Source organism: Anomalospiza imberbis, chromosome 3 (genome assembly GCF_031753505.1).
Source record: "Anomalospiza imberbis isolate Cuckoo-Finch-1a 21T00152 chromosome 3, ASM3175350v1, whole genome shotgun sequence".
Taxonomy (NCBI): Eukaryota; Metazoa; Chordata; class Aves; order Passeriformes; family Viduidae; genus Anomalospiza; species Anomalospiza imberbis.
In genome coordinates this window covers 61,774,624-61,790,879 of record NC_089683.1, presented here as the reverse complement: position 1 = coordinate 61,790,879, position 16,256 = coordinate 61,774,624, and the positions used below count along the sequence as shown (strand labels likewise).

The following is a 16,256-nucleotide window of genomic DNA, read 5'->3' as shown; positions in this document are numbered from 1 at the left end:
AAATGAAACTTGTCCTAATGTGGGGGCATTGACGTATTTTTGTCTTTCATAAACTCAGCCTTTTGGGGAGTTTAAAAAATAATAACCTTGACTGAGAATACTTACATCTTGTTTTAACTCTCAGAGCCTCACAGCAGTGGTGTGAAGCACCTCTCAGTTGCTTCTTCTAGAAGGAATAGTCTCTGGTGACTGGCAGACAAGGTCACTTGAGCCATTAATACTGCTAACTAGTTGTAGTTAGTACTAATACCATTAGATACCATCCCACCAAAAACTTTGGTAACATAACTCATCTGCTTCACTAAGTACAGTTTTAAGATGGGTCAGTAGATAAAAGCAAGCAGAAATCTCACCTGCTGCCTAGGTATCAGTCTAGCAGTTGGTGGCCTGTCATTTGCTGTTTGTCTCACCTGCTTTCCCCAAGATCATCATCTTCTAGAAACTGGGAGGGACAAGTATCTTAGCCTACGCTATCATCGTCATCTATAAGGTGAAATTAAGAGATACCAAGTGAGTAGGTTTAGGCTGTTGCCTGCACCCATTGCAGGTGATGTGGGACTCAAGGATACCTGGATCTCAAGTAAAGTTTTTCCTGCAATAGCTTTTTCTTTTTTACCTTTCTGTTGCAGGTGGTTAAAACCATAGGTTTGCGAGAAGTGTGGTACTTTGGTCTTCAGTATGTGGACAACAAAGGATTCCAAACTTGGCTGAAGCTTGATAAAAAGGTAACAGACTTTGGGCTAATTGCTGGCCAAAGGTTAAAGCTTTATGTGTCCTGATGTGTTATTGGCTGCAACTTTATACACCTTGTGCTTGTTGTTGATTGTGCCCTAATTTTCATAATTCCAGGATTGTTTTTAGAGATAACATTGTGATCTCCATAGGTGAGTTGTGGCATGGTAGAAGCCCTTTCATTCTCCGAGTTGCAGGAAGCATTTGCCAGATGTGCAGCAGCACCTTGATGCTGTACTTTGTTGGGAGGAAGCAACTGCACTTTCTGTGACTGGAGGAGCACCTGGGCTGATGATGGGCTTAGGCCCTGCCTGTGCAGGATCAGTGGTGTGCTAATTGGAGAAGAGGCACTTCCAAGCTGGGCAGTCAAGTGCTGATGCCTCTGATATACTCCTGTTTTTTGTATTCCCAGCTCTTATGAGGACATGAACTGCTTTTCTTGATGCAGCAGTCAGTGACACACCTATTTAATGTCAGGGGGCTGTTCTCTGTCAGACACACGCAGTACTAGGTGGGTTTGCCATCTGGTACAGCACAGTAAATCATTCTCCAGTGACCAGTGTTTGCTGTACAAACAGGATTTAACTGGCTTAGTTGGAAAACATAATGCATCTCCCTCATGTTCTCTCCTATCAGTAAGCTGCCAGAATTAAGGCATTCCACTAAAGAGTTGCCAGTCACTCCCCTCTTACGGCAAATACCCCAAATTCTTTTTTCTGTCTAAAAGCAATCTATTCTATTGTTTGCAATAAACCACCTGCTCAGTTGTGGTGTCACCTCTGTCCTCAGGTTTCTGCTCAAGAAATCAGAAAGGAAAATCCCCTCCAGTTCAGATTCCGTGCCAAGTTCTTCCCAGAGGATGTGTCCGAAGAGCTGATTCAGGACATCACGCAGAAGCTGTTCTTCCTGCAGGTGAAGGAAGGGATCCTCAGTGATGAGATCTACTGTCCTCCTGAAACAGCAGTACTTCTTGGCTCCTATGCTGTGCAGGCCAAATTTGGAGATTACAACAAAGAGGTGCACAAGCCTGGATACCTCAATTCAGAGCGTCTGATCCCCCAAAGGTGAAGGAATTGGCTGATGCAGTCTCTTTTAAATTTTTTAAAATTTGAATTCTATTTAAATGTTATGAGTTTTATTTAAAAGTATATTTGGTTTTTTTTTCCTTAATTGATTTGTATATAATTGTGGTTTTTCCTTATTTTATTTCTACCTGTCATATTTGAGTATGTTTTTGCTTCTCCTTGGGTTGGGTTGGTTAGAGAGGAAATATAGTTTCGTGTTCAGCTTTTATATCTTAAACACTGCTGCCATGCTGATAACTGTGGCAGTATGAATGTTTCCTCTTTAAGAAGAAAAGAGCAGCATTAAGTCGAGAACGACATTCTTGAAGAAGGTAGGGTTGTGTGTCCTTAATCCTATTGTACAGTCCTAAAAAGCTTCCATGTAGAAAGCACGTCTTGCAGCTACACAGTCCATCCCCACACAGGATCAGTGGATGTTATCACACCAATGGCTTCTGTTTACCCTTTCTGATGACACTGCAGCAATGTCTCATTCCTGGGATTGCACCAGTTTTTGCTTTGCTGTAATCCCCTGGTGTCTACAGTGTGTGTGTGATTTGTTTGCAGAGTTTTGCTTATACCTCTCATGAGTCTGGTCAGTGACCAGAAAGGCTTTGCAGAGGGTTGTTGCTCATTCAGAATTGCTCTGCTGTTCTCAAAGAGAACATCTTTGGGCTGAGTAGGGTTTTCCTTTTGGCTATAGTAAGGCTTCCACCAGGGTGAGAGTAAGACTATAGCAAAGATCACCATCAGTGGATGCTGCAGGACATCTAATCTTGTTGGTATCTGTTTCCTTGTGTAGGGTGATGGACCAGCATAAACTCTCCAGAGAGCAGTGGGAAGAACGGATCCAGGTGTGGCACGCTGAGCACAGTGGCATGCTCAAGTGAGTGTTTTGTGTTGGTCCTTGGGCTGATCATCTTGCTGTTTGTTAGGTTACCTTAAGTTTGCATTTCTACAACATGGTTTTGTTAGTCTGTGGTTTAGACTCTGAGTTGCCTGTGTGAGCCTACTCCTGGTGTGTATTTTTTAGTTCAGTATTGAATCACATGGTAAAGCACAGTAGTATATTTTGTTCTGGTGCTGAGAACAGTGTGGCTTCCTGAAGATCTTGGACCTGTGCACATTGTATTAGTGATAGCTTTGAGTGGTAAAAAGAGTGAAGGTGTGTGTCAAACCTTACAGTCATTGAAGCATTTGCATTGACAGATGGGGAAAATTCAGATCCTAGACCTTTCGTACTCACTGTTCCCTGAGACAAGGATGAGTGCTGAGAGAGGTGAATGTTGCTGATTTTCTGTCTGGAAATCCTAGGGATTGGTGTATGGGAATATTATGTGTGTGTGCTCGTAGATGTGATATCATAACTTAAAGTTATGATAACATAACATAACATAAAGTGAATCCTGAATGGTGAATGTTCAGTTTTAACCTCTATGTTTGAAGTGAAGTTTAGGAATTTTTTTTTTCTTCTGAGATTTTTGTGTTTTCTGAGCAGATGTTGGTTTCTCATTTATCTGACTGCTTCCTCTCTCAATCAGAGAGAATGCCATGCTGGAATACCTGAAGATTGCCCAAGACCTGGAGATGTATGGAATCAACTACTTTGAAATCAAGAATAAGAAAGGAACCGACCTTTGGTTGGGGGTCGATGCCTTGGGGCTCAACATCTATGAAAAGGACGATAAGTAAGGCTTTTTTTTTTTTTTTTTTGGCCTCTGATCTTCCAAAGAGGGCTGGTATGGGACAGTCCTCATTTACAGGAATGCTTGTGTTCCAATTTTGGATGAGTAGGTGAAGCTAGGAAATGGGCTTTCATGTCACTTGTGCTTTCATGTCTTTCCTGGCCTGCTAACACTACCTGCTGTATAGAGATGTCAGTTGTACAATGCCATCTTCACAATCATGCACAGTGGTGGAGCTGAATCCTGAACTGAGGAGTTTACCAGGCTTTTCCTTGAGCCAGGTCACCAGGTTTGCCATCAGTGGCCACAACATGAGAACATGGCTAGGCTAAGGTTATCTGCAGTGTTCAGACACCTAAGGAAACTCCTATCCTGAAGTTAATGATGGATGTATGTGCAGGTGCCCGGTTCTGAAAAAGGCAGATTATGGGGTAGACACAAAAGCAAACCTGGGTGACACCCAGAACCCAGGTACAGGCTAACCTATATAGTTACTGTGAACAAGGAATTAAATGAGGGCTTACTGAAGTATGCATAGTTTTAATCAGCCCTTCTGGTAAAGGCAGAGCCATTATTAATTGGATAGTAGGTGGGAAATGATAGACTACATCTATAAATAAACATAATAAGAAGGTGAGAACAGCTGTGTCTAAGCCTGCTAGTCTCTCCTAATACTCTGCAACTGAAGGATTGAAGGGAGTTAAAATAGATATTTTTTCAACAGAGCATTGCTGTCAAGACTGCTTTCTTTTCCTCTCCTCAATGTTTCAAATCTTTGTTTCATGTGACTAATCTGTAACAGACTATCATTGAAATACAGAATGGATTTCACCTGTTCTACATCTTTGCCTCCAAAAAACTTTGAATGCAACCCAAATATTAATTGGAAGTCTTTGCATCTTCTGTTGATAAGGCAAAGAGAAAGGCAGTCTTTTCTGCAATGCTAATATGGGCTGTCACCCAGAAAACAAGGAGTGTCACTTGAAAGAAAAGTAGTTTCGCTCATGTAATACTTCAGTCTTGAATGACTGGTCTTGCTATGTAACCATGGTCACACAAACAGGTTTTTCGAGCTGCAGAAATCAGAGTGTAGCCATTGACTGTGAAGACCTATCAAGAGCGTTTGCAAAACAAATACAGTGCTGGAATAAACTGCTTATTTCTGCTGTAACTCTTGCCACTATATAATTAAGTCTTTCCAACAGATGTGGGGACTGGAAAAATAGTAATGTGTATGGCACCTCTGGTTTGTAGGTGCAAAGTTTGGGGACTGAGGGCAGAGATGAACAAGAAGAGATTTCATTGTTGAAGTTAAACATGAGGAAAATGAGGCTGTAGGTGTGTGAGCCTCTATACTGCAGTGTATGTCAATGTCCTGTTTCTAAGTATATTCAAGCTTTTATTTTTCTTGCATTAAAGGGAAGGATCTGCAGTAGAACTTAGTAATGAGTGAATTATTTTAGTTGTCTGTCATACTGTGTTATCTAGGATTTAAGCACTTGTACTAATGTAATGGAGGCTGGAGTAATTAGTTAATCTTAGTCTAATCAAATAATTTTCTTTACAGTTCTTAATATTACACACACACACACTGTTACATAACCTTACAGTTGAGTTAGAGGTTAGGGAGTGGCTAGTTCTGAAGAGGGTGAATTTTATTCTTGATGTCTGAATTTAAATGAAGCAAGGGGTTTTTTTGTGCTTGGATCCAGCAAAATCTTTCAATGTAGTAGCTTTCCATATCTTTGACAATGAGTGAAACTCCTCCCAAAATTGCTCTTTTTTTTCTTTAATCAATGTGCTCAATAGAATTCTTACAGAATTTCAGTGGTCCACTGTGATGAAACATTTTTGTAAGTGCTAAACATTAAATACTTGTGCCTCCAAATAATTTGCAAGAATAATTGTGACAGAGACACATGTTGGAGGGGTTAGAGAATAACAAGAAGATTACTTGTTGCTATTATTTTTTACATAAGACACAATTCTTAATCATTAACAGCTATCTCTAGAGACTATACCCTCCCTTGCTAGGAGAAGAATAAAAGAATAATAATGTGATAGTAAATATAATATATTTGGTTGGGATAATAAAAGGACTTTATTATAGTCAAATGCACAAGTCCTTGCGATGTTAGAACTCGCTGCAGAGCTGATCAGGTATGTGAAGGTGAAGTGTTGGAATGGCTCGGAAACATTTGATCTCATGACAAACTGGGTGCTTTTTGTATGCAAGACTCTGGAGTAATTAAGGCAGAGGAAAATCTCAAGTGTTTAGTGAGTCATATAGAAAAATTTCAAACAAATCAACAGACCTGGACTCCTCAGCAGAGAGGAAGAGCTGGGAGTCTGAATCTTGCCCTTTGCTTCATAGGGGAGCTTTTCAATAGTGAGGAGCCACGTGGCACAGCTCACTGCATGACCAGCGAGTAAAGTTCCTCTTGGTGACTCATGGGACGGGCTGAAAGAGCAGTTTGTATGGAAGGAAAGAACAGGGCCCTTTGTTCCTAATCTTGCCTGTAATCTAGGGGAGGAGGTATCTGAAGGGAGGGTGTCAAGAGGATGGAGCCAGGCTCCTCTCAGTGGTGCTGAGCAGTGGGGCAAGGAACAGGCACTGATGCACAGGAAGTTCCACCTCAGTGTAAGGAAGAACTTCTTTAGTGTACAGGTGACCATGCACTGGAGCAGATTGCCCAGAGAGGCTGTGGAGTCTCTCTGACTGGAGGTATTCAGGATGCAATTCTGTGCCTCGTGCTCTGGGATGACCCTGCTAGAGCAGGGAGGTTGGACCAGATGATCCTCTGTGTCCCTTCCAACAAGGCCCATTCTGTGAAACAAAAGAAAATAAATCTTCTCCCACCAATGGTGCCTGTCCAGCACTTGAGAGTGAAGGCAGCATGAAGGTGATTGGGCTAGCTGTAACACAGCAGGGTAGGTTTGCCTGTGAGTGCTCTAAGGTGTGGGGAGCAGCTCAGTTACTCTGGCTTATGCCTCCCATGATGTGTGAGAGGCCTGAGCAGGGAAGCACTGCACATAAAGTCTGCATGCTGTGGATTTTGGGCCCAGAGTTAAAAGAAACAAGCTTAAAAGCAGCTGTGCATGTGCCTTCAGTAGAGTCCATCCCTGTTACATAGCCAAAGGTCAGTAGGGTGGCTGATGAAAATGAGAAGAGACTCAGTAAGAGAGGTTACTGGGCTTCTTTTCCTACTCCCTGTGGTATTTTTGTTCAATTACTGTCTTCTCTCTTTTGGGAAAGCTTTGTGAAACATTGCATTCCACCAAGTCTGTGTGTTGGAAGCAATATAGGGGAAAAATGTTTATTGCATCATCCCTTAAAACAAGTTTTTCTTCTTTCCAGACTAACCCCAAAGATTGGGTTCCCCTGGAGCGAAATCAGAAACATCTCTTTCAATGACAAGAAGTTTGTTATAAAGCCTATTGACAAGAAGGCACCAGTAAGTATATCTAGAAGGGACTCCTGGATACTGCATATGAATAACTGATACTGTTTCATCTCAAAATAAAGCAGTCTTGGGAGAGGAGAAAGCCGCAGATGTTCTAGATGCAAAATAAGCATTTGTCTTTGGAGTGCATTTAGAGCTGCTATTTTTTCTGTGCAGCATAAATGAAGGGCTGATAGTGATAGATAATGTGGAAAAACATAAGGATTTTACAACTGAAGAGTCCTTTTTTTTTGTAGTAAACTGGGTAACTTCATGCTCAAATTTGAGACTCTTTGCTAGTTCTCTGAGTCTTCTCTGCATATCTTCCAGTGCATGCAAGCTGATAGGTAAATTTTATTTTCGTTTTTTTCATTTAAAATTACCCAATTAAAAAAATTACAGAAGTAGTTCAAATGCTACTGCAAAAACACATGGATACATATGGCTTCCCATCCATCACTGCTCACTTCCACACTACTGACAGAGTAAAATATGGTGTTCATTGACTTTCTTGAACACCAAGGTAAATCTCAGGGGTATGACTTTGGTGTAGAACTGAAATATAGCTACCTGTGAATGTTGCTTTCCAATACTTAAAAGTATGTTTTCAGAGTTATTTTAGTGAGGAATTAGAAACTTGTTTTGACCTGTTGAGAACGTAAGGTGGAATAACTGGTATAGGTGGATGTCATTCTGTCAGTCTTGTGAAATTATTGGAGTAGTTGAGAAAGACCTTCTCTGCTCTTCCCCAACCCCAGTACTTGGCCTTGGTGGGTAAGTACAGCCCAGAGAAATAATAAGCAGTCTGGCTTTGGCAAAGGATGATGGCTTGTAAATATCTCTAACACAAAAAGATCTTCCCAGTAATTTAAAGGATACTAATGCACTGCATGCTGCAGGGATTTCTTCCTTCCCCCAGATAAGAACATGGGGGAGAGGAGCTTTTTTTGGGAAATGCTGTTAGTGAAAACAACAGAACTCCCCAGAGACAGAAAGCTGGTCTGTCAGGCATGTTTTTCTCAATAGAAGAGCCTCTTGCATGTGTTGTACATAATTACAATACACAGATCACAGCTTGCCACCCACTCCCCAAAGAGAAAATCTGAGTTTAAAATGGAAGGCTTGCAAAAGGCTGGTACAGAAAGGTGGTTACGTTGAAAACCTCAGTTATGTTTCCTCCTTCCCTGTCAGTTGTTATTTTCCCTCTGGCTGATGGTATGTTTAAAGCTGTGCCTAAAATAAAAATTTACCTGGGCACTAATTTTGAATATTCAAGCAGTTGTCTGTGTCTTTTTGTGTGCTTGTGTCTCCTTTTAAAAAGGCAGGCATTATAACTACAGCAAAATACTTAGTCCACCCAAGTTGTGGGTTGGAAGCTCTCTTTTAATTCGGAGGATTCTATATGCTTGTGTTTAAATTTACAGTAATGTAAAGGACAGAGTCCTGTGGCACCTCTCCAAGGATAAGCTTTCTTATTTTTTGGGCTTAATCTGCCCATATACTCCAAGATCTTCAGCACATTATCTTTAAAATATCAAGGTCCAGTTCTCCCAGTTGTGTGAAATCTGGGGTAGGCTGGGGATGAGGAAAAAAAGGAATTATTTTTTATTTGTATTTGAATGTTGTGTCCCTTGATTATGGCCTTAAATGACAAAAGCAAGCACCATCCATACCCTCAGTATTTACTTCCATGTAAGTGAGCTTGTAAGTAACTTGGGCCCTCTGTATCCTTTCCTTAGCTGGTGTTCTTCTAGAAGAGCTAGTCTGATTTACAGTTTCTGTAAAAGTCTGATTATAAGACAGGTAAAAAGAAATCTGGGAATGTCCTTTTTACTGAACCAGGAATTTTAGAATATTGTGTGTTTTGTTACTGCCTGCAAGCTGATATTACAAATAACCCATGTGGATGGTGGTTAAAAAATTACTTTTTATTTGACACTCTTGTAACAGCCTAGGTCAACTTAACTAGGAAATGCCATGGAACAGAAAAGAATTATATTGAAAGGCATTTTTCTCTGAAAAAATATGTGGGGCCTTGAATGTTGATTCAGATAGATCAAGAAATTCTACAAAAGTTACATTTGTAGTTTGTGCTCTGTCTTTCGGTCAGAAAACTGCAAACTGAAAAACTACACGACACTACATCTGTGTGTTGCCCAGATGTTTACCTGCCAACCCAGAACCTTCTGCAACATCTAATAATCTCCATTTAAATGAGACTTCATCTATCTGGGATTTTCTCTAAAAGATGCTTTATCTAGAAGAGTAACTTGCACATTCTATATAGACTTTAAATGGAGACTGTAAATCACAATAGTTTTGGCTTCAGATGATATTTGCAGTCCCTACTACTCTGTTTAAATGGCCTTGCATGTATGTCTGGATTAGAATTAATTTATTGACAAGATGTTCTGTCTGCAGTTAGCTGGGAGGAGAAAGAGTGTTTGGAAAAAACTGACTTTGGTGTCTCTCTCCTAGGACTTTGTGTTTTATGCCCCTCGTCTGAGAATTAACAAGAGGATCCTGCAGCTCTGCATGGGCAACCATGAACTGTACATGCGGCGCAGGAAGCCCGACACCATTGAGGTGCAGCAGATGAAAGCCCAGGCCCGGGAGGAGAAGCACCAGAAACAACTGGAAAGGTGGGCATGGATACAGGCAGCTGATGTGGCACGGCAGAAATAAATGACACCAAAGTGCCAGGGTTCAGCAAGCAGCTGTATCCCCGGGCAGGGGTCAGTAACATGCCCAAGGCCCTGAGCGATCCCAGGCTCAGGAGGAACACGTGTGGCCCTGGAGCTCTGGAGTATGGGCAGGGATCCGGGGGTTCTGCAGTGGGACTGTGTTACTTTTCCTGCTTGGCCCTGTGCCCACACAGTCAACTGTCCTGGCTGCAGCCTCAAGAGCTGCAAGAAAATGTACAAGTAAAGGTACAGCAGGCTCTGGTGTGGTGGTGTGCACCTAGAGAAGGGTTTTCCTGACTCTGGAGTGTTGGCACCTGATTTATGTGCCGGGCCATGGAATGGTTGGGAGTAAGGGGAAGCCTTCACAGGGAGCATATATGTGTACACTGTAAAGACAGAAGGAACTGGGAGATATCTTACAGTCAAGGAAAAAGGAATAGCAATTCCACCACTGGCTGCAGGTTGCTTATGATTCAAGAAATCATGATGCTTTTCTCCTGAACTTGTGGTTTTTCTCAATTCCCTCAGTGCTGTTGTTTTCACACCTCCTTAACTTTCCATATGGCAGAAGTAACAAAGTTACACCTCTTCTGCCTTGCAGTACAAGTCCTGTTTTTCTTCTCTGTCTAGCAGCTATTGGTATCCTAAGTTCCTGTGGCAACCAACAAAAATATAAATGCTTTTATGAAATGGGGTATCTAAAACAGAGCAAAAATTCTGAAGAGATGAAGGAACAGCCTATTTCTGTCTTCTGGCTCCTGTTTTATGGCAGCCACTTTCCCACTGAGCTGCCTGGAGAGATTCCTAGCCAGCTTTCTTGTCTGGCAGTAGCTTGGGTCTGAAAGTGAGCTTCCAGCATGAAATGTGTTTCTAACAGGAAACAACTAGAAGATGAAAAGAAGAGGAGAGAGACAATTGAGAGGGAGAAAGAGCAAATGCTGAGGGAGAAGGAGGAGCTGCTGGTGAGGCTACAAGAGTATGAAGTGAAGACTCAGAAAGCAGAGAAAGGTAAAGTATTTGTTGTGGCAGACCAGACCACGTATTGTGCTCCATAGAGGGGTTGTACGGGTTGCTACCCATGCCTTGCCTAAATCTGGTGACACCGGGATCACTTGGCAAGTCTTACTAATGTCTGCCTATACAGCTAAATATGCAGATGTGCATCCAAAGTATGAAAGTAGCATAAAATCTGCAGATTTTGTTTGGAAACTGAAGGGCGGGAACTCTGTTTACCCATGTTGCCAGGAGGATTTCAGTAGCACAGCCTCTTCCAGCAGTGAGCAAGAGTCCAGCCCTCAAGTACTTTTTACTAACTCCCAACAGAAAAAGTATTTTGGGAACAAATCTTTCCAATGAAATGGAAGCTTCTGTTTCAATGCACATAAGAACACATTGGAGGCAGCGACATCTGGTCCATGCAGCAAACTGTCAATTAATGGCAGCAGAGTCATGTCAGTCTTACTGACTTCAATGCAAACATCTTGCAGAAGATTTAATTACAATGTGCATCTGACTACTTCTGAATCCAGTTACTTGGTGTATTATGCAAATAATTACTTTGAGGAGCACAGTGAAGGGAGTATTCTGAGCTGGAGTAAAGTCCTGTCACAACTTCTGCATTTACCTAAGAGACTGAAGTTCCTTGGCTTTGACCAGACTTGTGGACTGATCACAATGATCTGTCTCTTTGCAGAGCTGTCAGATCAGATCCAAAGAGCCATTCAGCTGGAGGAGGAGAGGAAACGGGCCCAGGAGGAGGCAGAACGCCTGGAAGCTGACCGTTTGGCAGCTCTGCAGGCCAAGGAAGAGTTGGAGAGACAAACTATGGACCAGATAAAGAGCCAGGAACAGCTGGTAAGACTCAGTTATTTTGAGAACAAGATACACAAGCATATTACTGTGCCCTTGAGTACAACAAAGCCATCATGTCCAGGGAAAAACATAGTGCAGTGAGGTACTGGGCCATCATTGTGGCACTGGTTTCTATCAAAAGCAATCTAATTTTTAGTTCTTAGTTTCCTATTCAGTATCTATTAGAGTTAACAGTATTTTTTATTGTGTTTGATTTTTTTTTGACTGGGTTGGTGTTTTTTCTAAGAGTCCTTGTAATTCCCATTTTATTACTCAACAGGCTACAGAGCTTGCAGAGTATACAGCCAAGATAGCACTTCTTGAAGAGGCAAGGAAGCGTAAAGAGAGTGAAGTTGAAGAGTGGCAAATCAGAGTGAGTATCTGCTTTACAAGTTGCTCTAAAGTTTTGTGCTTAAGCAGAGCATACTGTCATTCTTAGCCTGGTGTGACTTCTCAAACATGTGGAAGCAAACATCTGTACAGCAGTGAAAAAGACCAAACTTGTAATGTGCAAACTTGAATGTGCAATACATCTGCAAACACACCTTTCTTCCAGCAACCCTTCAATCAAAAGTCAGAATGAAAACCTGTATAAAACTTAAAAATGCGATAATTGTCCTGGAGACTTGGAGAGAAAGGGGCACATGAATAAATGATGCATGTAATCCATGATATAATATCTGAAAACATTACATCAGTCAAGAGAAGATGCTGCAAATGTAGCCACACTGCATGTATCTGTTTTGAGGAGCATGCGCTGTTGTCAGTGGCTTCCTGGTACCTGGAGCAGGAGAGTTTAATAAACTGCTGCACTAAAACCACACTGAGTGCTGGTGCTCCCAGTGCACTGTAAGACACATGGGAGGGCAGAACCACTGCAGCAGCAGGGAAGGTGACTGCCTGGTGTGTAATTGCGCTAAAAATGCCAAATTAGATTCCCAAATTCTTACTCTGTGGAACTGGTGTGTCACTGGCCTACAGCTCTTCAAATGGAGAACAGAATGACAATAACTGTAGCTTTCCATAGAGCTTTTTCCTGGGTTGTTTTATTGAAAGAATATTCTTTGTTCAGACCCCCTGCACATTACACAGTGGCTAATGATGATGGCATCCCTAACAAAAAAAAAAAAAATTCTCTGTGGAGTACCATCAGTTGCAGACATTTAATTCTCTCTTGGTTTTCAAGTAGATGGAAAAAAAAACTTATAAGATAAGCATTTAAGTGTTCATTAAGCTGATTTAAAGCAAGAAATGCATTTTAAATATTTTTCACTTTTTTCCCAAAGGCCAGGGAAGCACAGGAGGATCTGGTAAAGACCAAGGAGGAGTTACACCTGGTAATGACTGCTCCACCTCCACCCCCACCCCCTGTCTATGAGCCAGTGAATTACCACGTCCATGACAACTTACAAGATGAGGGCTCTGAGTACTCTGCCTACAGCGCCGAGTTCTCCAGCGAGGGCATCAGGAATGACCGCAACGAGGAGAAGCGCATTACTGAGGCAGAGAAGAACGCACGAGTGCAGAGCCAGCTGAGGGTAAGGCACTGCTTGGAGAAGGCAGAGGAATTGAAACAGTCCTGGACAACAGGTCCCTTAACCACTTGGTTAAACACACAAAGCATGACAGTTTCTCTTTGTTTACAGTTCCTATAGTAAGTTTGAAATAAAGGCAAGCTATATATAAATTTCTCTCATTGCTCAAGCTTTGAGATTGCTTAAATCATCTATAATTGTTTTGGAAAGGCCAGGTCCTATCCACCTCACTGCTCTGTCCAAACATTAACACGACTGACAGGAGCTGAGAGCGTCTCACAATAACCTGTATTTGTTGTTCTTTGTATTGCAGGCACTGACAGATGAGCTGGCCCAGGCTCGACACGAGGACAAGAGGACCCAAAACGATATCATTCACTCGGAGAACATGCGCCAGGGACGGGACAAGTACAAGACGCTGCGGCAGATCCGGCAAGGCAACACCAAGCAGAGAATCGATGAGTTTGAGGCAATGTAAAGATGCTTGTAAGTAGAAGACAGGACTGTGGGAAAGGCAGATCTTAATGCTGTGTTCTTGTTTAGGGGTTTTTATTGTATTGGTTTTTTGTTTTTTTTTCTCTGAGGAGGGGTCACTGTATGACTCTTAACCAATGTTCTCTAAACCCAGAGGTGTTTGAATCTCCCTTTTATTCTGAACCTTCTGTGAAATTTGGTATAGTTTAAAACTTTTTGTACCACAGATCCTGGTAACTTGCTCATGCCTTTACTTAGTGCCAAAAGGCCTTATGTCATATCTCTCTTCAAGCAAGACAAATTTTAACAGGCAGTGCTTCTATTTAAAGATGTGTGTCCTGTGCAGGTGCTGGATTCAGCCTGGTCTAAAAGATAAGCATCTGTGGGTGAATTTTGTGCCATATGTCTTTGTATTATTAGCTACAATGTAAAGTGTAACAGCTGAGAAGACAGGTTGTGGAACTCAGGATTTTCAAGCACCTGTATGTGTGTTGTACATCCACACACAGGTGCTTGTAGATCCTGTTTTTTTCTTGGTCTTGATGCCCATGTTCCCCCTTCCCTGCCCCCCCACACAAAAGAACTGACAACACCTCAGAACTACTTTGTGTAGAAATTAGATATTTTCTAGTTGCTGTTCTCAACTGGAGAAATGGTGCAGTGATGGCTCAGAAGTGGCATAGGGACACTGATACCCTCTTCATGTAACAAGTAGCAAATACTCCTGGAATCTAAGACACCACTGTGTTTGCATTCCAGCTTCATTACTGATCAGCTGTAGTGTAGTATTTATAAATATATATATAAAACATGCAATATGTGAATTGCAGTACTAGTTAAAGGGAAATAGTTTTGCTCTGTATATTTTGTTACTTTTCAGATTTAATAAGACTTGCATCTGTAAAAATGCCTAAGCAAGACTGTAGTCTGATACAGTGCAGCTGATTACTTACTATAAAGCATTATTTGTAAAGATCATTTTTTTACTTAATGAAAACTGTTATATGTACACATGATCCAATATATACAATTTTACTGCACCTATTTTTCTAACAAATTTTCTAATTTTTTTAATGTTTGATTTAAAGTTTCAGACTCCAAAGATGAAGGGACTGCTTGTTTATATCACAGTTGTATTCTCTCTAGTAGAGAGCATTTCTGTGACCATCCTTCCCCCACTCTCCCCTTTTTTCCTTGAAAATCTGTTAGAAAGTGAGATACAGTATGTTGTCACCTCTTCATTTACAATATCTATGCTGCGTTATACTTGAGTTGAATCTTGTGTGGGTTTTTTTATTTGCAGCAGCCATCTAAATAAAAGATCTGCAAAGTAACAAAGGCGATTGAGTGAAGTGTTTCTTGTGTGGGGTGTATTTTGAATAAGTTGTGCTCCTGCTCTTTTAGTTCCTGAGCTTAACTTATGAGTCCCTGTGTTTTTAAATCTCAAATCCTTAAAAGCCACACTGACCTAGAAAGGAAGAATGGGGAGTACTTAAAGTAAGGACTAAAAGTATAACACAGCAACACAAGTTACAGTTACACACAAGAAGTTTCTTCTGACTGTAAAGCTACATCCAAGGCCAGGCAGACTGACACAGGAGTTTGGCCCTAAGCTTGTCCACATGATGAAATTATAAACGTAGCTAAACTTTTGTCATGTGCTATACACCCTATGGATCAGAGTTGTTAATTCTGTCTTGCAGTGGCAGCTGATAAGAAGGGACTTGTTACACCCACCCTTATTCCATTGGCTGTAGTCCCACCCTGCTACTGACAGGGAATTTATACATTTAACTTTCTAAGCACCATGCTGTAGCACACATTTGAGAGACATGGCCACAGGCCAAAGCTTTTTAGGATCACGTGAAATAAAGTGGCAGTGTAGTTAATGCTGAAGCACAGAGGCATTAGCATCACCCATTTGCAGCAAGCAAAGATAAGCTGGTTTTGCATTCGGCAGCTAAAACGGTAATGTAAGAGTGAAACAATGTAACTTTCTTGTAACAGTTATTTTCTCAGAAGTAGTCCTAGTCGTGATTTAAATTAAATGCCAACAGTTCTGCTAGGCCTGGAAATGGAAAGCTGCACATTGTCTGGCTCCTGTTGCTTTGACAGCATGATGCATCTCAAACTGAGGCTGCCACTCCTAAACAAACATTATCCTTAAACTCCAGCTAGAAACACAGGCTAAACCCTTAACTTTTGAAGAAATAAAACATTCAGAATGTCACACACATAATTCTATTCCCAAAAAAACTGGAATAGGTGCTATTGCAGTGTACCTTTCCCAGACCTGAAGCATATGTACCACTTCAGTTTAAAACATCGGACATGGGAAAGGAAAGGTTGTTGTGTGATAATCTCTCATGATTTAAAGTTTTCCTTATTTGAATGCAGTACAAGTGTGAAGTCCATCCATGTGTTTGGGTTGCGAAGCACTTCCTGCCATTGGAGCACTCCCTGAGAAGCAAGGTCCATAGAGCCAAAGAATTCCTCTGCAAGAAAGCAAAAGGAAAGATCAGAGTTACTTTTCACTTGGCCTTGCCCAACTTCTGGCCAACCCTTTCACCCACTTCTACAGTAATTTCAGCTGTTCTGTGGCTCCTGAGGCACTAATTTCAATACCTGGTATTTATACTTTTGAACTATTATTTGCATCCTGTTAAGCTGGGAGCACTTTCTAAAGAGTGCAACCTGCAGCAAAGAAGAAGTTTTTGGCTGTATGACTAAAAGCAGGAGAACAAGTGTGCGTAATAGCAGAACGGCACTAAGCCTCCTGCTTCAGTTC

The 16,256-nt window shown here is 41.5% G+C and overlaps 2 protein-coding genes across 6 annotated transcripts in view; one reads left to right on the top strand and one right to left on the bottom strand.

Moving 5' to 3' along the window:
- EZR (ezrin) overlaps positions 1-14,806 on the top strand; it is a 36,938-nt gene extending 22,132 nt beyond the window's left edge. For both annotated transcript variants that reach the window (XM_068184709.1, XM_068184708.1), the window contains exons 3-13: positions 630-725; positions 1,522-1,796; positions 2,599-2,682; positions 3,338-3,484; positions 6,840-6,936; positions 9,403-9,566; positions 10,486-10,616; positions 11,302-11,462; positions 11,740-11,832; positions 12,746-12,997; positions 13,308-14,806. In XM_068184709.1, the coding sequence (XP_068040810.1) occupies positions 630-725; positions 1,522-1,796; positions 2,599-2,682; positions 3,338-3,484; positions 6,840-6,936; positions 9,403-9,566; positions 10,486-10,616; positions 11,302-11,462; positions 11,740-11,832; positions 12,746-12,997; positions 13,308-13,472 (1,665 nt within the window). In that variant the 3' untranslated portion in view covers positions 13,473-14,806. The remainder of the gene's footprint in view (positions 1-629; positions 726-1,521; positions 1,797-2,598; positions 2,683-3,337; positions 3,485-6,839; positions 6,937-9,402; positions 9,567-10,485; positions 10,617-11,301; positions 11,463-11,739; positions 11,833-12,745; positions 12,998-13,307) is intronic.
- SYTL3 (synaptotagmin like 3) overlaps positions 13,582-16,256 on the bottom strand; it is a 34,357-nt gene continuing 31,682 nt past the window's right edge. For all 4 annotated transcript variants that reach the window (XM_068184703.1, XM_068184706.1, XM_068184705.1 and 1 more), the window contains exon 16: positions 13,582-15,963. In XM_068184703.1, the coding sequence (XP_068040804.1) occupies positions 15,833-15,963 (131 nt within the window). In that variant the 3' untranslated portion in view covers positions 13,582-15,832. The remainder of the gene's footprint in view (positions 15,964-16,256) is intronic.